Here is a 15,115-nt window from a genome sequence, read left to right as displayed (position 1 = left end):
ATAGTATGAGTGTGATATATTTAGAATGGAAGATAGAAGCAAGTGAGAGATATACAACTACAAAGTACGAGGAAAGGAAGCGGTAGCCATCAGACCACCAACCCCGTCACGTGTACGAAATTAGATTTGTTCGTAAACAAAATTATTGAAAAAAAACAATATATTATTTACAATGGAGACGAACCAGCCTCCAGCTGAAAGTCTCGATGATAAAGATAATAATAATAATATTATTGACAAGGTGAAGAAGCGGGGCAGAATGAGCCACCTATATTTAAGCAAAACAAACGATGTTTTGAACATAAAAATGCGTTGCCTAAGCATACCAGATTAATTTATTACTGCATAGTCATCTTCATGCACCATTACAAGTGGAACACTTTGCTAGAAAATACGTTGAACCAAGTATCGCAATTTAGTACTAGAATAACATGGTCTGTTTACTATGTGTTATGTATCTATCAAAAATCAAAGCCGCTAAATCAATAATTACAAGCATAGCTAATAAAATTTTCTTTGCAATACACCCGATTCTGTTTTTACACGGATTTTTTTATACGGCCGTGCATTTTTTTTTTCGCCAAAACCTTATTTTTGCTTGAAACGTCGTGTTACTTTTTTTGCACGGTTTTTGAAATTTTGAACTGAAAACTTCCCCCGTGCATCCCCGTGTAAAAACAGAATCGGTTGTATTGCACTTTTCACCACTAACTCTTCTCTATACTGTTTTAAATGAAAATCATTCGATTGAATGAGGTGGCTCATATTGCCCCATATGGTTGGTGACCACGTAGAAAAACATGGTTTTCCAAAACGTTCCTAAAATAATTTTCAAGTTGATGAAACATTAATTGTCGACGTAACAGGGAAGATAACATTTTATAGTACAAGTCACTTGCATTTAAACCATATTTTTTGCTGTTTTTCTATACATACTATGACGTTTTCCTTAGGTGACACATATTGCCCCGATCGCCCCTCATCGCTTGAAATTTCTCACAATCTAACTTGTCGCCCTTCTTGTAGTTGGGGAATATTACCCACTCCTCCGGTAGCTGTTCTGTTTCTCAGATACTATCCTTACCAGCAGCTTTGTTGTTCTTGAGCTGGTGAATTGCATCCTTAACCTAGTCCTTAACCTCCCTCAAAGTGGTTTACATTGTCCGCAGTACTGACGAAGGCATTCCCTTCGTTGTCTCGACCTTCAATGCCTGTGCTCTCGCGCCATTCCGGTGTTCGTCGAAATGCTGCTTCTACCTTTTACCTCATGTTAGTCTGTCAAGATGCTCCTATCCTTATCTCTGCACATCTCGGCTAGCAACACGAAGCCATTTCGATTGTAATCTAAAGTTACTTATTTCCTTATTTGGCTTTACATCAATTATCTTGATAAAGCCTCGCCAACAATATTTCGCCAATGCACTCGGTTCATGGCCGCTTCTCTCCATCCTCGACTGTGACCCACGCTCTCCAGGTCCTGGTGCACCTGATCAATCCACCTAGCTCGTTGCGCTCCACGCCTTCTTGTTCCGACCGGATTCGTAGCGAACACCATTTTTACAGGGTTGTTGTCCGGCATTCTTGCAACATGCCCTGCCCAGCGTATCCTTCCAGCTTTAGCTACCTTCACGATACTGGGTTCGCCGTAGAGTCGAGCGAGCTCGTGGTTCATCCTTCGCCGCCACACGCCGTTCTCCTGCACGCCGCCGAAGATCGTCCTTAGCACTCGGCGTTCGAGAACCCCAAGAGCTTGCAAGTCCTCCTCGAGCATAGTCCACGCCTTATGCCCATAGAGTACTACCGGTCTTATGAGCGTTTTGTACATCGTGCATTTGGTGCGGGGGTGAATCTTTCTTGACCGCAGTTTCTTCTGGAGCCCATAGTAGGCACGACTTCCGCTGATGCTGCGCCTTCGTATTTCCCGACTAACATTGTTGTCAGCCGTCAACAAGGATCCGAGGTAGACGAACTCGTCCACCACCTCGAAGGTATCCTCGTCTATCGTAACACTGCTTCCTAGGCGGGCCCTGTCGCGCTCAGTTCCGCCAACCAGCATGTACTTTGTTTTCGACGCATTCACCATTAGCCCGACTCTTGTTGCTTCGCGTTTCAGGCGGGTGAACAAATCTGCCACCGTTTCAAATTTTCTCCCAATAATATCCATGTCGTCCGCGAAGCAAACAAATTGTCCGGATCTCATGAAAATCGTGCCTCGACTGTTAAGTCCGGCTCTCCGCATGACACCTTCAAGCGCAATATTGAACAACAGGCACGAAAGTCCGTCGCCCTATCGTAGTCCCCGCCGAGACTCGAACGAACTGGAGTGTTCGCCTGAGATCTTCACGCAGTTTTGCACACCGTCCATCGTTGCTCTGATCAATATTGTGAGCTTCCCGGGAAAGCTGTTCTCGTCCATGATTTTCCATAGCTCTACGCGGTCGATACTATCGTATGCCGCCTTGAAATCGATGAACAAATGGTGCGTAGGGACCTAGAACTCACGGCATTTCTGAAGGATTTGCCGCACGGAAAAGAGCTGGTCCGTTGTCGAGCGGCCGTCGATGAAACCTGCTTGATAACTTCCCACAAACTCGTTTGCTATAGGTGATAGACGACGGAAGAGAATCTGGGATAGCACTTTGTAGGCGGCGTTTAGGATGGTGATTGCACGATAATTTTCACACTCCAGTTTGTCGCCCTTTTTGTAGATAGAGCATATAACGCCTTGCTTCCACTTCTCCGGTAGCTGTTCCGTTTCCCAGATTCTGACTATCAGCCGATGCAGACAAGCGGCCAACCTGTCCGGGCCCATCTTGATGTGTTCGGCTCCGATACCATCCTTGCCAGCGGCCTTGTTGTTCTTGAGCTGTTGAATGGCATCCTTAACTTCCCCCATCGTGGGAGATGGTTGGTTTCAGCTGTCCGCTGTGCTGACGTAGCCATCGCCTTCGCTGTCCTGACCTTCTGTGCCTGTGTTCTCTGCGCCATTCAGGTGTTCATCGTAGTGCTGCTTCCACCTATCGATCACCTCGCGTCCGTCCGTCAAGATGCTCCCATCCTTATCCCGGCACATCTCAGCTCGCGGCACGAAGTTTTTGCGGGATGTGTTGAGCTTCTTATAGAACTTCCGCGTTTCTTGAGAACGGTACAGCAACTCCATCTCTTGGCATTCCACCTCTTCCAGGCGGCGATTTTTGTCCCGAAATAGGCGGGTTTGCTGTTTCCGCTTCAGTCTGTATCGTTCCACGTTTTGCCGCGTACCATGCTGCAGCATTGCAGCCCGCGCTGCATTCTTCTCCTCTAAAACCTCCTGGCACTCCTCGTCGAACCAATCGTTTCTTGAGCTCCGTTCAACATATCCGACAATGCTTTCGGCAGCGTCGTTAAGGTGACACAGTTTGGAATCAACTCTTAAGATTGCACTGAAACTTCAAAGGCACAAATCTCGCGAAGAAAACATCCAACAACAGTGAACTTTTTATTTTGGCTTTGTGCACTAGCAGAAAGCTTAAAATAAGCAGATCAGGAACGTTTGCCAACTATTTCTCCAGTTTTGTGCCTTTAAAATCGTGAGTAGGGGGAGAAGTCGGCTATTGTGCCGGCCATCTTTGGATTCCGAGATGTTTCACCTTAATGGCTGCTTTGACTGTCCTTCAGCAGTCCTCAAGAGGGGCCCTAACGAGCTCGCCCTCATCCGGCAACGCTGCCTCAAGATGCTGCGCGTACGCATTGGCGACATCCGGTTGTTTCAGCCGCTCGAGAATCTAAAGTTATTTTTATTTATTTGTGTGTGCAACTTTTGTTCAAATTTGTCATGTCTTTCTAGAAATTACTTAATATGCTAACGTTAGTGACAATCATTTAGAAAAATAATAATATATCCATATAATTTCCATACATCTATATAATGTATAAATAATGAATAATAAAATCCATATAATTTCCAAATACACATTATTAGGCAACAAACGGAATAAGAGTAGTAGTAGTAGAGTAATTTCAGCAGAAAACAATTCAGGAATTTGGGCAAAGTTTCATTCATTCTCGGATTCTATTAGAAATTATTTTAAAAATATTAGTTCAGGAATAGAATAGAATGAGTACTTTTTTATAAGGATACATCCAGAAATAACCCCAGAGTTGAGTTCAAAGGCAATTCTCAGTCCAGGAGGAAACTGCTGCAAGGTTCTCTGAAGAAATTAAAAAAAAAAAATACTAAATTACTTGAAATACTGGGGAAATCCCAAATGAAATCCTTAGTAGATGATCATAAGCATTGATGACCGTACAATTCGTAGTTGCTATTACGTGATTGACCAAAATATCGAACTTGCACAAGGAACCAAAAGATGTAGCTTGGGAGTAGCAACTTCCCATCTTCAATGTACTCAACTTTCGTACGACAACATATTAAACCGTGGCATCTAAGAAGCATTTTTCGAACTACCATAATGAAATTATTGTTAAACTCATTTTTTTTTTTTTTTGTCGGTAGCGATAGGGGTAGTACTGGCACTCTTAATCTGCCCTAAGCTCCTTCCCAGCATTTGCTTTTATAAGCCTCTATTGCGTTCATCACACAGACGTTCCTAAGCAATGTTGCTCAAATGGTCACTGTGTACGCTAGCAGCAATCAGCCCTTGCCGTAGTTTTGCAGTCTACTAGTTCAGACTACTATCAAACTATGATAAGGCCTGAAATGCTACTAGAGTGGTTAAAGTGAAGAACGAAATAGTTTTATTAAAAGGTCCTCATTCCCTATTTCATTTCATCACTCACTATCGTCACTTTTATTTTCGACACTATCACGTATATTACCGATTATCACTCATCAACTTTCGTAATACACTTCAGATATACTTTCTATTAAGGTACCGTGGGGCAAGTGGGTAATGGAATTCGCATAGTTGAGATTCTTCAAATTCTAGAGACTTTAAATTGAAACAAATGAGGTCGTGTATATTTTTTAGCTTGACTCACACCAAATATAAGCAGCATGCTGAAATTGATTTTTATGAAAAATTGAAGAAAAAAATACAGAAAAAGTTTTTGAAAAATGTCTCCTTACTTTTCACTTACCCCAAAAGTGGGGCAAGTGAAAAGTTTACCGTTTTGAACAATAAATTCAAAAACAAACAGTTATACTCACGATTTCTATTAACTTTAACATTTGTTAAGGCTTCCTAATGAACAATAACATGAATAACATGTAAACAAAGAAAATGTTATTCTTTTCATTTGAATTTTCTTCTGTTTAGTTATGTTAGTTGAAATGATTCGACAACATTATAACTGCAACATTTCCAATGTTAGTTCTTACATTATAGGACAGCAATTGCACTTCTGCTCTGTAGAATTTCCACCGCTCGTTATTTGTTTTTGAGATAGTCGGACATGACGTCGGATAACTCTTCGGGAGAAATCAAACGGAATCTTTCAATTACGTATTTAGAATCTTTTTTATGTGGATAGACCTATACCCCATTTTTATGTTTTGAACTAGACATTCCACGAGATTTCCGTGTATTCTCTAATATTGCAACCTTTCTGTCAACGTCTTCCTTCTAATTGGCTGCCCGAAGTAGACATAGTAATATTGTAATGTTTGGCAACATCTTTTAGAGAAGTTCCATGATTTCTAATAGCTTTCAACGCTTGAGTATAGTGTTTCTTGAATTATCAGCACGTTATGTTTTTCTATGATAATTGCGAACTATGTTTACTTATGGCTACTTGAAGAGAAAACATAAATTCAATTTCTAATGATAAACTTTTCACTTGCCCCACCTGATAAGAAAATTGACGGTGTTTAAATTTAGTTATTTTTAGGTCTACGTCGAATTAATTCTAAAACTTTTTTTATTGCAGTTTCAAACTGTCACAGATGACAACCAAGAAGTGGTGCAGGAAATTATTTTCCGCAACTTTTTTCCACTGAAAATATTAAAATAAGATTGTACGCCGCCAACTTTTTACGGAGTAACAGTTGACAGGTTAACAATTTTTCGCTCTATTATGCAATAATGGCTGAAAAATCTCAGAAATCTCTTACCTATCGTAATGTTCTCAATGGCCTCAAAGGTTTACGCATGAGTTCAAAACGTTAATTCACATATTCAGTAAAATATATCAATTGTTTTCACTTACCCCATTTACCCACTTGCCCCGCGGTACCTTATATCACTTTTCACATCACACCATTTTCATATAAATCTGTTAGCATTACCATCTGGTAGCATTACTAAGTAATTTAAAGATATTCAATTTAAATGTATCATTATTTTTGTTGCTGTAGAGTCATTACTATTCAAACTACGATTTAGCACTATGATCAAGAAAGTTACATTAAAAAAAAAATCACTTCGATCCATTCTTCTGCACTCGCTGTCATTACATTAACACTTTTATCATGCACGTTTGAAGAACTAGGCAATAATGTTTATATTCAGAAAAATGATTGCACAATGTATTATGGCCATTATTAAATTAGTAGAGTTCACATCATTATTATTATATTTTTAACAAAACTATCAGAATCACTTCCACTTTAATTTTTAAATTTTCACACTATAGATTTAATTATAAAATCACTATTAGCACCTTCACAATCACTAAATTTAATAACGACGAGTGTAACGCACAGTTCCACCAAACACCCATTCTTATGTTGCATTATAAAACGATTGATCACACGTTGGCTTCGAAACTTAACCACCATTGCTGATTAGTACAAAGGATGCTACAGCTCGTGTAAACGAATTGAAACATCAAACAACCAGCACTGGTTTATAAGTAACTAATGAGCCCTGGCGGTCCCTCCGTTCGAAGAGGACCTGATAATATACCGAAACATATTAACAGATCCTCCGCCTGAATGCAGCAGTTTCATGATAAATCATGAACCGTTGGAGGTGTGCCAAAGTATTGGGAAGGTGATATGTTTCACAGACGGGTATTATTATGGTGCACCTTCTACTTTGGCACCGTCAAACCCTGTGATCGTGGCCAGGGTAAATTATTGTTCAACTCATATTTACCGCCTTAAACAGCCTAAAAGTATTTTTTTAAATAATATATAAAATGAAATCAGATGAATTTCATTCTAATACAATCCATTTAGGTATACTAATACATGCTGACAACTTTTATTGTGAAAAATTGTTCAGATTTTTTAAAATAATTCAATGAGCGGTGAATGGCGTCCTTACGGTACTAAAAACATGATGGGCAAATTCAAGGATTTCTGAAGGATTTCCTAAAATTCTTTAAATTTCTCAAAGAATTTCCAAAAAAAGTTCCTGGGAGAATCCTTTTGGGGAATTTTCATTCACAATTCCTTTTGGGGAATTTTTAAGGGATGCCTGTTGAAATGGCTGAAGGATTGACTGGAGAATCCATCTTAGAAACCACGTCGGGGATTTTTTTTGGAAACAAAATCCTAAACGAATTTCTTTAAACATTTTGGAACAACTGGAGAAATCAATTGACAAAATATCGAAAGAATCTTTGGATGAAATCCCTGAAGGGATTTCTGCTGGAACCCCTGGTATAAGTTTCGGAGCGAATCCTGGAAGTATCATTATTGGACTACTGAATAATTTTCTGGAGGAAAGCCTGGGAGAATTTCTGAGACATCCCTGAAGGATTCCTACGTCGAATTTATTCAGATGTGGTTTCCAAAACAACTCGTATATACTATTACATCAGCAGGGATTACTTCATAAATATTTTCATTAATTCTTCATATGACATTTGTTCAGCAGTTAAACATGCCTTCGGGCAATTTTCAATAACATATGAAACAATGGATCGGAAGCATTCCAGTATGAAATCAAACGAATTAACTTTACCCCTCAATCTTCAGACATCTCTGTGAATCGTGATCCAATGGCTTTTCTTTACGTTCTATCAAGAAGATACCCACTATTCCTATTTGTTGAAATTTATTTATTTTTCAGATTTTTTTTCGGTCAACCGTCTCAAGTTATCTGGTGCCAAGCCGTAATGTAACACACACAGAGACCCCGAGGTACCCTAGGCGAAGATTGGTTTATGTTGTCGGTATATCACTACATGTAACTGTTATTTTTAATCTTATTTCTTCTGTTTTATCTAGCATGGATCGAAAGCTTCAAATGAACACAATGAGATATCATCGCGCAAGGAGATCCAAGTTAGTGCGAATGACGATACTCCACTTTACGCATACAGACGACTTGAGGACAGGACAGTTTTCTAACCGTTTTCATGTTTGAGTTTGCAATGTTTGCGGTTTACTTTTGTTCAATAATTTCTTACTGTTAAGGTTAAGTTCATGTTTCTTTCAATATTTTTTTTCATACAGTTATGTTAAAAACTTGCAGACTTACATCTTCAAATATATATTGTAATATTTTTTGTTGTTGTTTTTCTTTCAATATATAGATGTACGTGTATGTGTAATGTGTGTATATATAATTTATTCTTATCTGTGTATATATGTATATAGAACTTTTAAATATGTATTTCCTTATGGTTCAATTAATCTACTTATGTTCTGAATTTATCTTTTAAAAAAGTGTAAATTTTATATGTGTCTGTGTAAATTGTTTGCGTTTTCGAATGCATGTTCAAAATCAAAATCAAAGTGTCCGATAAGCTGTCCTTGTGGTTGTGCGTGCGGCTTGCTTGTGTCTATGCGTGGAATAGAGAAAAAATGGCGTACGCATGGCAACGCACATCACTTTGACGGTGTGAATCATTTCCAACTAATTCTAGACCAAGTTTGAAAGTATGTAGTTTCAATGGAGAAATATAATGTTGTTTATGTGTAAATGTACGATGTTTCAGTGTATTTTGCACATGCCAAAAATATGAACAAATCCCAAGTAAAGTGGTGTTCACAATTATAAGAGTCTCGTCTTTTGAACAGTGATTTTTGCAAAGGGTTCTTGAGATGTAATTTATGTATTATCTATTTATCCAATCAAATTGAATTGAGACTTCTGTTCACTGCTTTGTTGATGTGTTATTAGTCATTAAGGTTAAGCTATACTATGTAATAAAGTTCGGCTTATTGTTGGAAAGACCAGAACTAGAGTAGGTAGTGTTTGCGTTATTCCATTGCTTGGTTAGAGAGGTGTTGCTAATGAACAAAGATTTTTCGTAATACAATAATATTTGTTTCTTTATGAAAGCTTCATCTAACAGAGGTATATTTAAGTTCTCCTTTGAAACAAATATGTCAAACCAATGAAATGAATTGAAAAGCATGGGAATAATTTGAATACATATCAGATTGAATTACTTTTCGCTGAATTCCGTTTCCCAGAATGCAACTGGGTTAAAATGTTGGTTGAAAGATGATAAAAACAGTATTTATGCAAAGGGTAGTAAGCTAGAAAGAAAGGGAATCTATCGAAAGAAGGAGATGTTTGGTCGTTATCGACTAAACAGTCGATGCCAAAGAGTATATCACGAAATAACCGTCAATCAAGTGCATATCAAATGACAGGATTTTTCAGCACCTTGAAATATTAAAATGGTGGTTTAGCGGGTTATTCAGGGAAATGAGGTATACGAGGAACTGACTTTCGGGGAAAATAAAAAAAAATCGAAAATATAACAGCGGACAAAAATGGATAAATTTAAACGCAAAAGTTCACAATGAACGATCATACATATTTATTATGTGGAGACAAAGTTTCGAGAAAGAAATTTTAGCGCATTTTACAGTGGAGGCCACTTGCAATTCAAATATAAATGAAAACAAATTAGATGTACAAAGGGCATTTCCGTATACGTTATGCTAAAAATATACGATACAACGATACGAGAAAAATAAATAATGCTAACAATAGCGTTTGCTAGTTCATTAAAATGTTCGAAACTGAATATCTCTGAAGAAAAGTAAGAATCGTGTATAAAATTTTCGGTGATGGGAACTGAGAGCTGTTTACATACATCGATCATTTCGCTACTAATATTTTTTACTTTATTTTGAGACGCTGCTGCTAAATTTTAAGACACGTGATCATGTTTTAGTTTCGTAACTTTATGTACAGTGTTATAATATCCCTTTTTCAACCCAACGATTTTTTAATCCAGACCATCTAATATTTTAGTTCCTTTTCAATGTGATCAGCTCACTTGGTTGTGGATTTTTTTTATGCACGTGGATTCGATTGAATGTCGTTGAAGCTAATTCTAGTATAATATTTTAAGATCCTTTATGTTCCTATGAAGAATGTACCCTTTGCATGATAGATTTTTTTACACGAAAAACAATTCAAAATTTCATATTACAAATAACGATTTCTGTGCGTCTAACAAAAAAAAAAAATAAGAACAGTCAAAGTATTGTAACCCTCCATAGGTTGTTAATACATCATGCTTCTGGTAATTCTGTAAAAACACAGTCAAATTTCAATCAGTTTTGAATACAATCTAGGTATTTTCCAAATATTTCAACTGAATTGCGACAAATTGTATATAAATCCAAACTACAAAACTTGTGTTCTAATAAACATTTTTTTCCCTGGATAATCCTCTTCATTTGCTTTTGATTTGCTATTCATCCACAACAGCATCATACACTATCAAAACATCTACATTCAGAATTACGGAAAGATACACATCTACGAAGAATTAAAATGTGTGCTTATTTTGCTCGTATTTAGTTTTTTTTCTATATGCTTCTGTATTATGTATGTTACTATTCATGATACTTTTAACGAACATTACTCGTAATTCGAATGTAACATAGCTAGACATATTTTCGCCAACTCATTAGTTTTTTTTTATTTAAATTTTTTCCTCAAGCCCAACTACGTTCTTTCTTCAGTATCGGATACTTTGCCTGTTCTATCTATTTAAAGAGAATTAGTCATTTTTCTTGTTTATCTACGTACATTCCTAGTTTAAAGTGTAGAAGTCGACTTAAAATTATCATTTCACTTAAGACATTAAGCGAAAACTATAATCACAGATCAAACGAAAAATAATTCACACGCGGTTTCATCCGCTTTCCGCTGGAAAGCGATTCTAATAAACCGTCCACTTATCGAAAACTTCAACTCTGATTTATTAGTGGTGTAGAAATTTTTGCTTCTATCAGTTCACAAGCGTGTGGACGTACATCCTTAAAACTTACTAATTTTACTACTGCGTAACAAGATAAACGAAAGGGATGAGACAGAAAAAAAATATCTCAAACAGTTGAACACAATCGTTTGTGATTATTGAATAAAATGTTGAGTTTGTCAACGTTTTAAATATTAGAGATGTCAAAATATATGTAAAGAAAAAATCGAAAAATCGCAATAAAACTAAATCGAAGTTAAACTGCCTTTATTCGCATAACCGTCCAATGTTGTATGAATTGTTCATATGCATCGATCAGTTTTGCGAATAACGGCAGTGAAGACGTTCTAAATTTATTTAAAATATGAATAATTAAAATACATTCATCTATTTGAAGCGTGTTATCAGGAAGTGGGTAAGGATTGGAAGAAAAAAGCATAAAAAAATAAACTGCGTTATAAAAGCCAAAACCCATAGAGCAGAGATTTCAAAAAGTTGAATAATTTAGAATTCCGAGGGAAACTGAAAGTTCCACGACTAAGGATCGAAGCATGGAGATATTTGTTTGGAACGCGAACGCTAAAACTGTAGTGGGAATGAAAATAATCGACATATAAAACTGTTTTCCACACACCTTTACATGTCTAAAACCTTAAATTTCATATATTTAAATAAGTTCATATTATTTTAGTGAACTAATCGCGCATGATAAACAACTACCATAATTTATTCGGGAACATATTTTGACATTTTTAAAGGTCAGTGGGCGTGTTATACGATGAATTATAAGACAATTATGTAAGTAAAGCAAAAAAGCGTTGCCGTTAAAAAGTGGCAAACTCGCCAAGGGCGATAAATCACTCAAAAAAGATAAATAATGATAATAAAGCAAAGAAATCCCGGAAAAACCGTGATATTTGCTCGGTTCTGGGCAGGGCACAAAAAAACAATCCCATGGGCATTACTGTTATTTTTTAATAAACCGGCCAACTGTCATAAATATAAGTGTACCTATTATGATTACAAATCCTCAATGTTTTTATTAGGTTTTAAAATATTGAACTTGTTTTGCAAAATCATAAGGGCCACATATCCCCATTGTCTTCCAATCAACTTGTTTTACAAAAGCATGGTGTTTGGTGTATAGCAAGAAGGATTACAAAACCATTCTAAAAGTGGCCACTTCCCTAAGGGCACCAGATTCTCAGGATATCCTAGGACTTGGCCAATGCACTTTTTTTTTAAAGATACCGACACGTTAATGCTTCCAGTGGATGATTGTCCTTTGAAGAATGCACTACACTAGACAACGGACTAGCATGCAATAACAAGTGGCAAAGTCGGAAAACATTTCTGACGAAAAAATTTCCAGCTTGAAGCAGGAATCGAACCCACACTCCACGGATCGATGCGGCTAAATGTATGGTAACACTAACCGCACGGTCACGAAGCCTTTTATCTCAATGCTCATTAATGAAATTGTTTTGAAAAATCATTAAATCTGGTTGGTAGCAAGAAAGGTATCAGAATCATTTCAAGTGACCACTTACATGAGGATAGCAAATTCCCGGAAAGTTTCAGTAGGTGGGCAATATCACCAAACAACATTGAAATTCGTAATGTAACTATTGCCCGGGAGATGTTGCTCTTTTGTGCCATAAATTTCAGGGTATCATAGATATCAGTGACATCAGAGTAATTTGTACCCTTCAAATAGTTAGAACCAAACTCAAATAATATTTTGGCTTCGCTAAAATGTTCTTTCCTTCTAAGCCTATTTGTCCCATGTTATATGTAAACCTTATGGGCCGTAGGACAGATATGCGTAAAACGGCAGTTCGCTTTCGTAAACTGCCTTAGAGAGATAGGATCCATCTATTCATGCCAACCTTCAAATGGACAAATATAAAAGAAGCTCAATGAGTAAAAATATAAAATGCTCATAGAACAAAGACCCGAGTAGACAGGATTAGGCTAATTGGGACGTACCGCCAGAGATAAGAAACAGAAGAAGAGTCAGAGAGTAGTCCCAAATTTCAGGCGGGAAAGAGGCAACTTTCATATTATGGTCTAGAACCGCATCTTTCTTGGATTCGTCTTTCCGTTCTTACCCAAAAAGTTCTAGAAGGTTTTGTAGCACTTACCAGGATATCATTAGGTACTCCCAATGACAAATTACCCCGTAAACCTCGCAAAAATAGATTAAAAACATCCACGGACTCAGGTAGGACTCTACCAACTAATATGCTGCATAACATCCCCATAGTATATGGGATTTCCTATACAAATGGGACTGTTATGCGAGTATGGGAAGTATAGTCGTATAATGCATGTCAGCTTTATATACACAAATAATGCCAAAAAATGCGAAATAAGGTGCTATTATTGTGCAGAAGAAATGCAATCGTGCTCATCTGCATTGCTAATGCTAATAGCTTGTTGTGGAAAGAGAAGACCAATCTAAGCCATACTTTTAATGCATTATAAAGTATGCGATTGTAATAAGAATGGCATAGATATTGTGCCCTGTATGCGCATTAAGAGGCAATATAGTGTTGATTTAAGGTCAGTATGCATCAGAAGCATGATGCAATGATGAAGTTCCTTTGTGGTAGAAATGCTGTTATTAGGCTTATCCGCATTCGTAAAAATACATTTCTGATGCTGATTTAGGGCTAATTATTTGTGAATAATGATTACTTGGGATAATTTAGCTTACAACGGTTCGATAATTTTGAAGCAGTTGCACTTAGCACACTTGCAGTTAGAAACTGTTTGCAGGATAACGGATTATTCAGGTGTAACGATATCCTGGGTAAGATTCGGAACATCTCTCTCAAATATCAAACGAGAGCACATAAATAATAAAAACCTCGGGACTAAGACACCGCCATCAATTTAAAAAGGAAATTAACAAGACGGAATCAAATTAGTCCAAAATACATGTTAAAATCCACTTCTACCTTACTTACCATTCTCAAATATGCCCGAACTTGTCTTTTATTCTCACCGTGAGCTAGTTCCCTATCCCTCTTACTTCAATCTTCCACCGGTGCTGCCGGGCACAATGCTCCCACCATTGTTGCCCATGGGACCGACATTGTGACCCGTACCTACGAGCGACGGCGGCTGTTGCTGGAGATGTTGCTGATTTTCCTGTCCCAGTTGAACACAGTTCACGGTCATATTGGAGAAGTCGACCACGATAGGCGCCGAGATCAGATGATGATTCACGTTTAGGTTTATGTTCTGCTGATGATGTTGGAGGGGCATTGGCGCTGGTGGATTGCTAACGGCCAGGGTCAACATGGCCGCTGCCTGATGGTGATGGTGATGATGGTGGTGGTGATAATTCGGTGCACCGGCGGAAGGCGGAATTGACGCTGGTGGAATAGCAGCAGGCTGCATATGATGGAAAGAAGGTGATGGACCCACCGAAGAAGGATGCGGATGTTGAGTTGATGGCCCTGTAGGGCCTTGATGGGGGACCATTGATCCTGATGAAGACTGCGAAGCGGCATGAACTACAGATTGCGATAGGACATTAGACTGATGAAGCCTTTGGCTCTGTTGATGTTGTGGTTGAATTAGGCTGTTGTTGCTTCTGTGATTGATAGATGAGCTTTGCCCAAGATGCTTCATGGTAGCCAGCGTTCCTGTGGTGGCAGCAGCTACTGCAGCAGCTGATATAGCTGCTGAAGCGGTAGGCGGTAAAGTAGCAGCTGGCGCCGTATTTGGTGCCACATTTACTGTAGGTGGTTTCAATAAACCTTCTTCGTCTAGAATTGATCGGCTGGAATTACCGGAACCTAGTGTCTGTTGCTGAATTTGTGGTGCAGACGAGGAACCAGTCGCTGCTGACAAAGCGAGCGGTGGTGTTGATGTCGAGTTTACCGAGCCTGCGAGAGCCGCAGATGCGGTTGAGGAATTTGGAGCATTACCGGTAGCCGAAGAAAGGCTATTCAATTCGGAACCGATCGATTCTAGTCGTTGTCATTTAGAATTGAGCGCGGCGTTGATCTGTGTCCAAAGCTCTTTCTTGCAGGATTTAGAA

General features: G+C 38.1%; 1 protein-coding gene and 1 long non-coding RNA gene across 4 annotated transcripts in view; one reads left to right on the top strand and one right to left on the bottom strand.

Annotated features, from left to right (window-relative positions):
• Window positions 1–8,615, top strand: part of LOC110676954 — a 19,626-nt gene extending 11,011 nt beyond the window's left edge. Inside the window, exon 2 of the long non-coding RNA XR_002500848.1 lies at window positions 7,959–8,615. This is a non-coding gene — a long non-coding RNA (uncharacterized LOC110676954). The remainder of the gene's footprint in view (window positions 1–7,958) is intronic.
• Window positions 7,933–15,115, bottom strand: part of LOC5576304 (zinc finger SWIM domain-containing protein 8) — a 48,049-nt gene continuing 40,866 nt past the window's right edge. For all 3 annotated transcript variants that reach the window (XM_021846968.1, XM_021846975.1, XM_021846981.1), the window contains exon 6: window positions 7,933–15,115. In XM_021846968.1, coding sequence (XP_021702660.1) covers window positions 15,055–15,115 — 61 coding nt within the window. In that variant the 3' untranslated portion in view covers window positions 7,933–15,054.

Source organism: Aedes aegypti, chromosome 1 (assembly GCF_002204515.2).
Source record: "Aedes aegypti strain LVP_AGWG chromosome 1, AaegL5.0 Primary Assembly, whole genome shotgun sequence".
In the NCBI taxonomy this organism is placed as follows: domain Eukaryota; kingdom Metazoa; phylum Arthropoda; class Insecta; order Diptera; family Culicidae; genus Aedes; species Aedes aegypti.
This window is presented reverse-complemented; position numbering and strand designations above follow the sequence as displayed.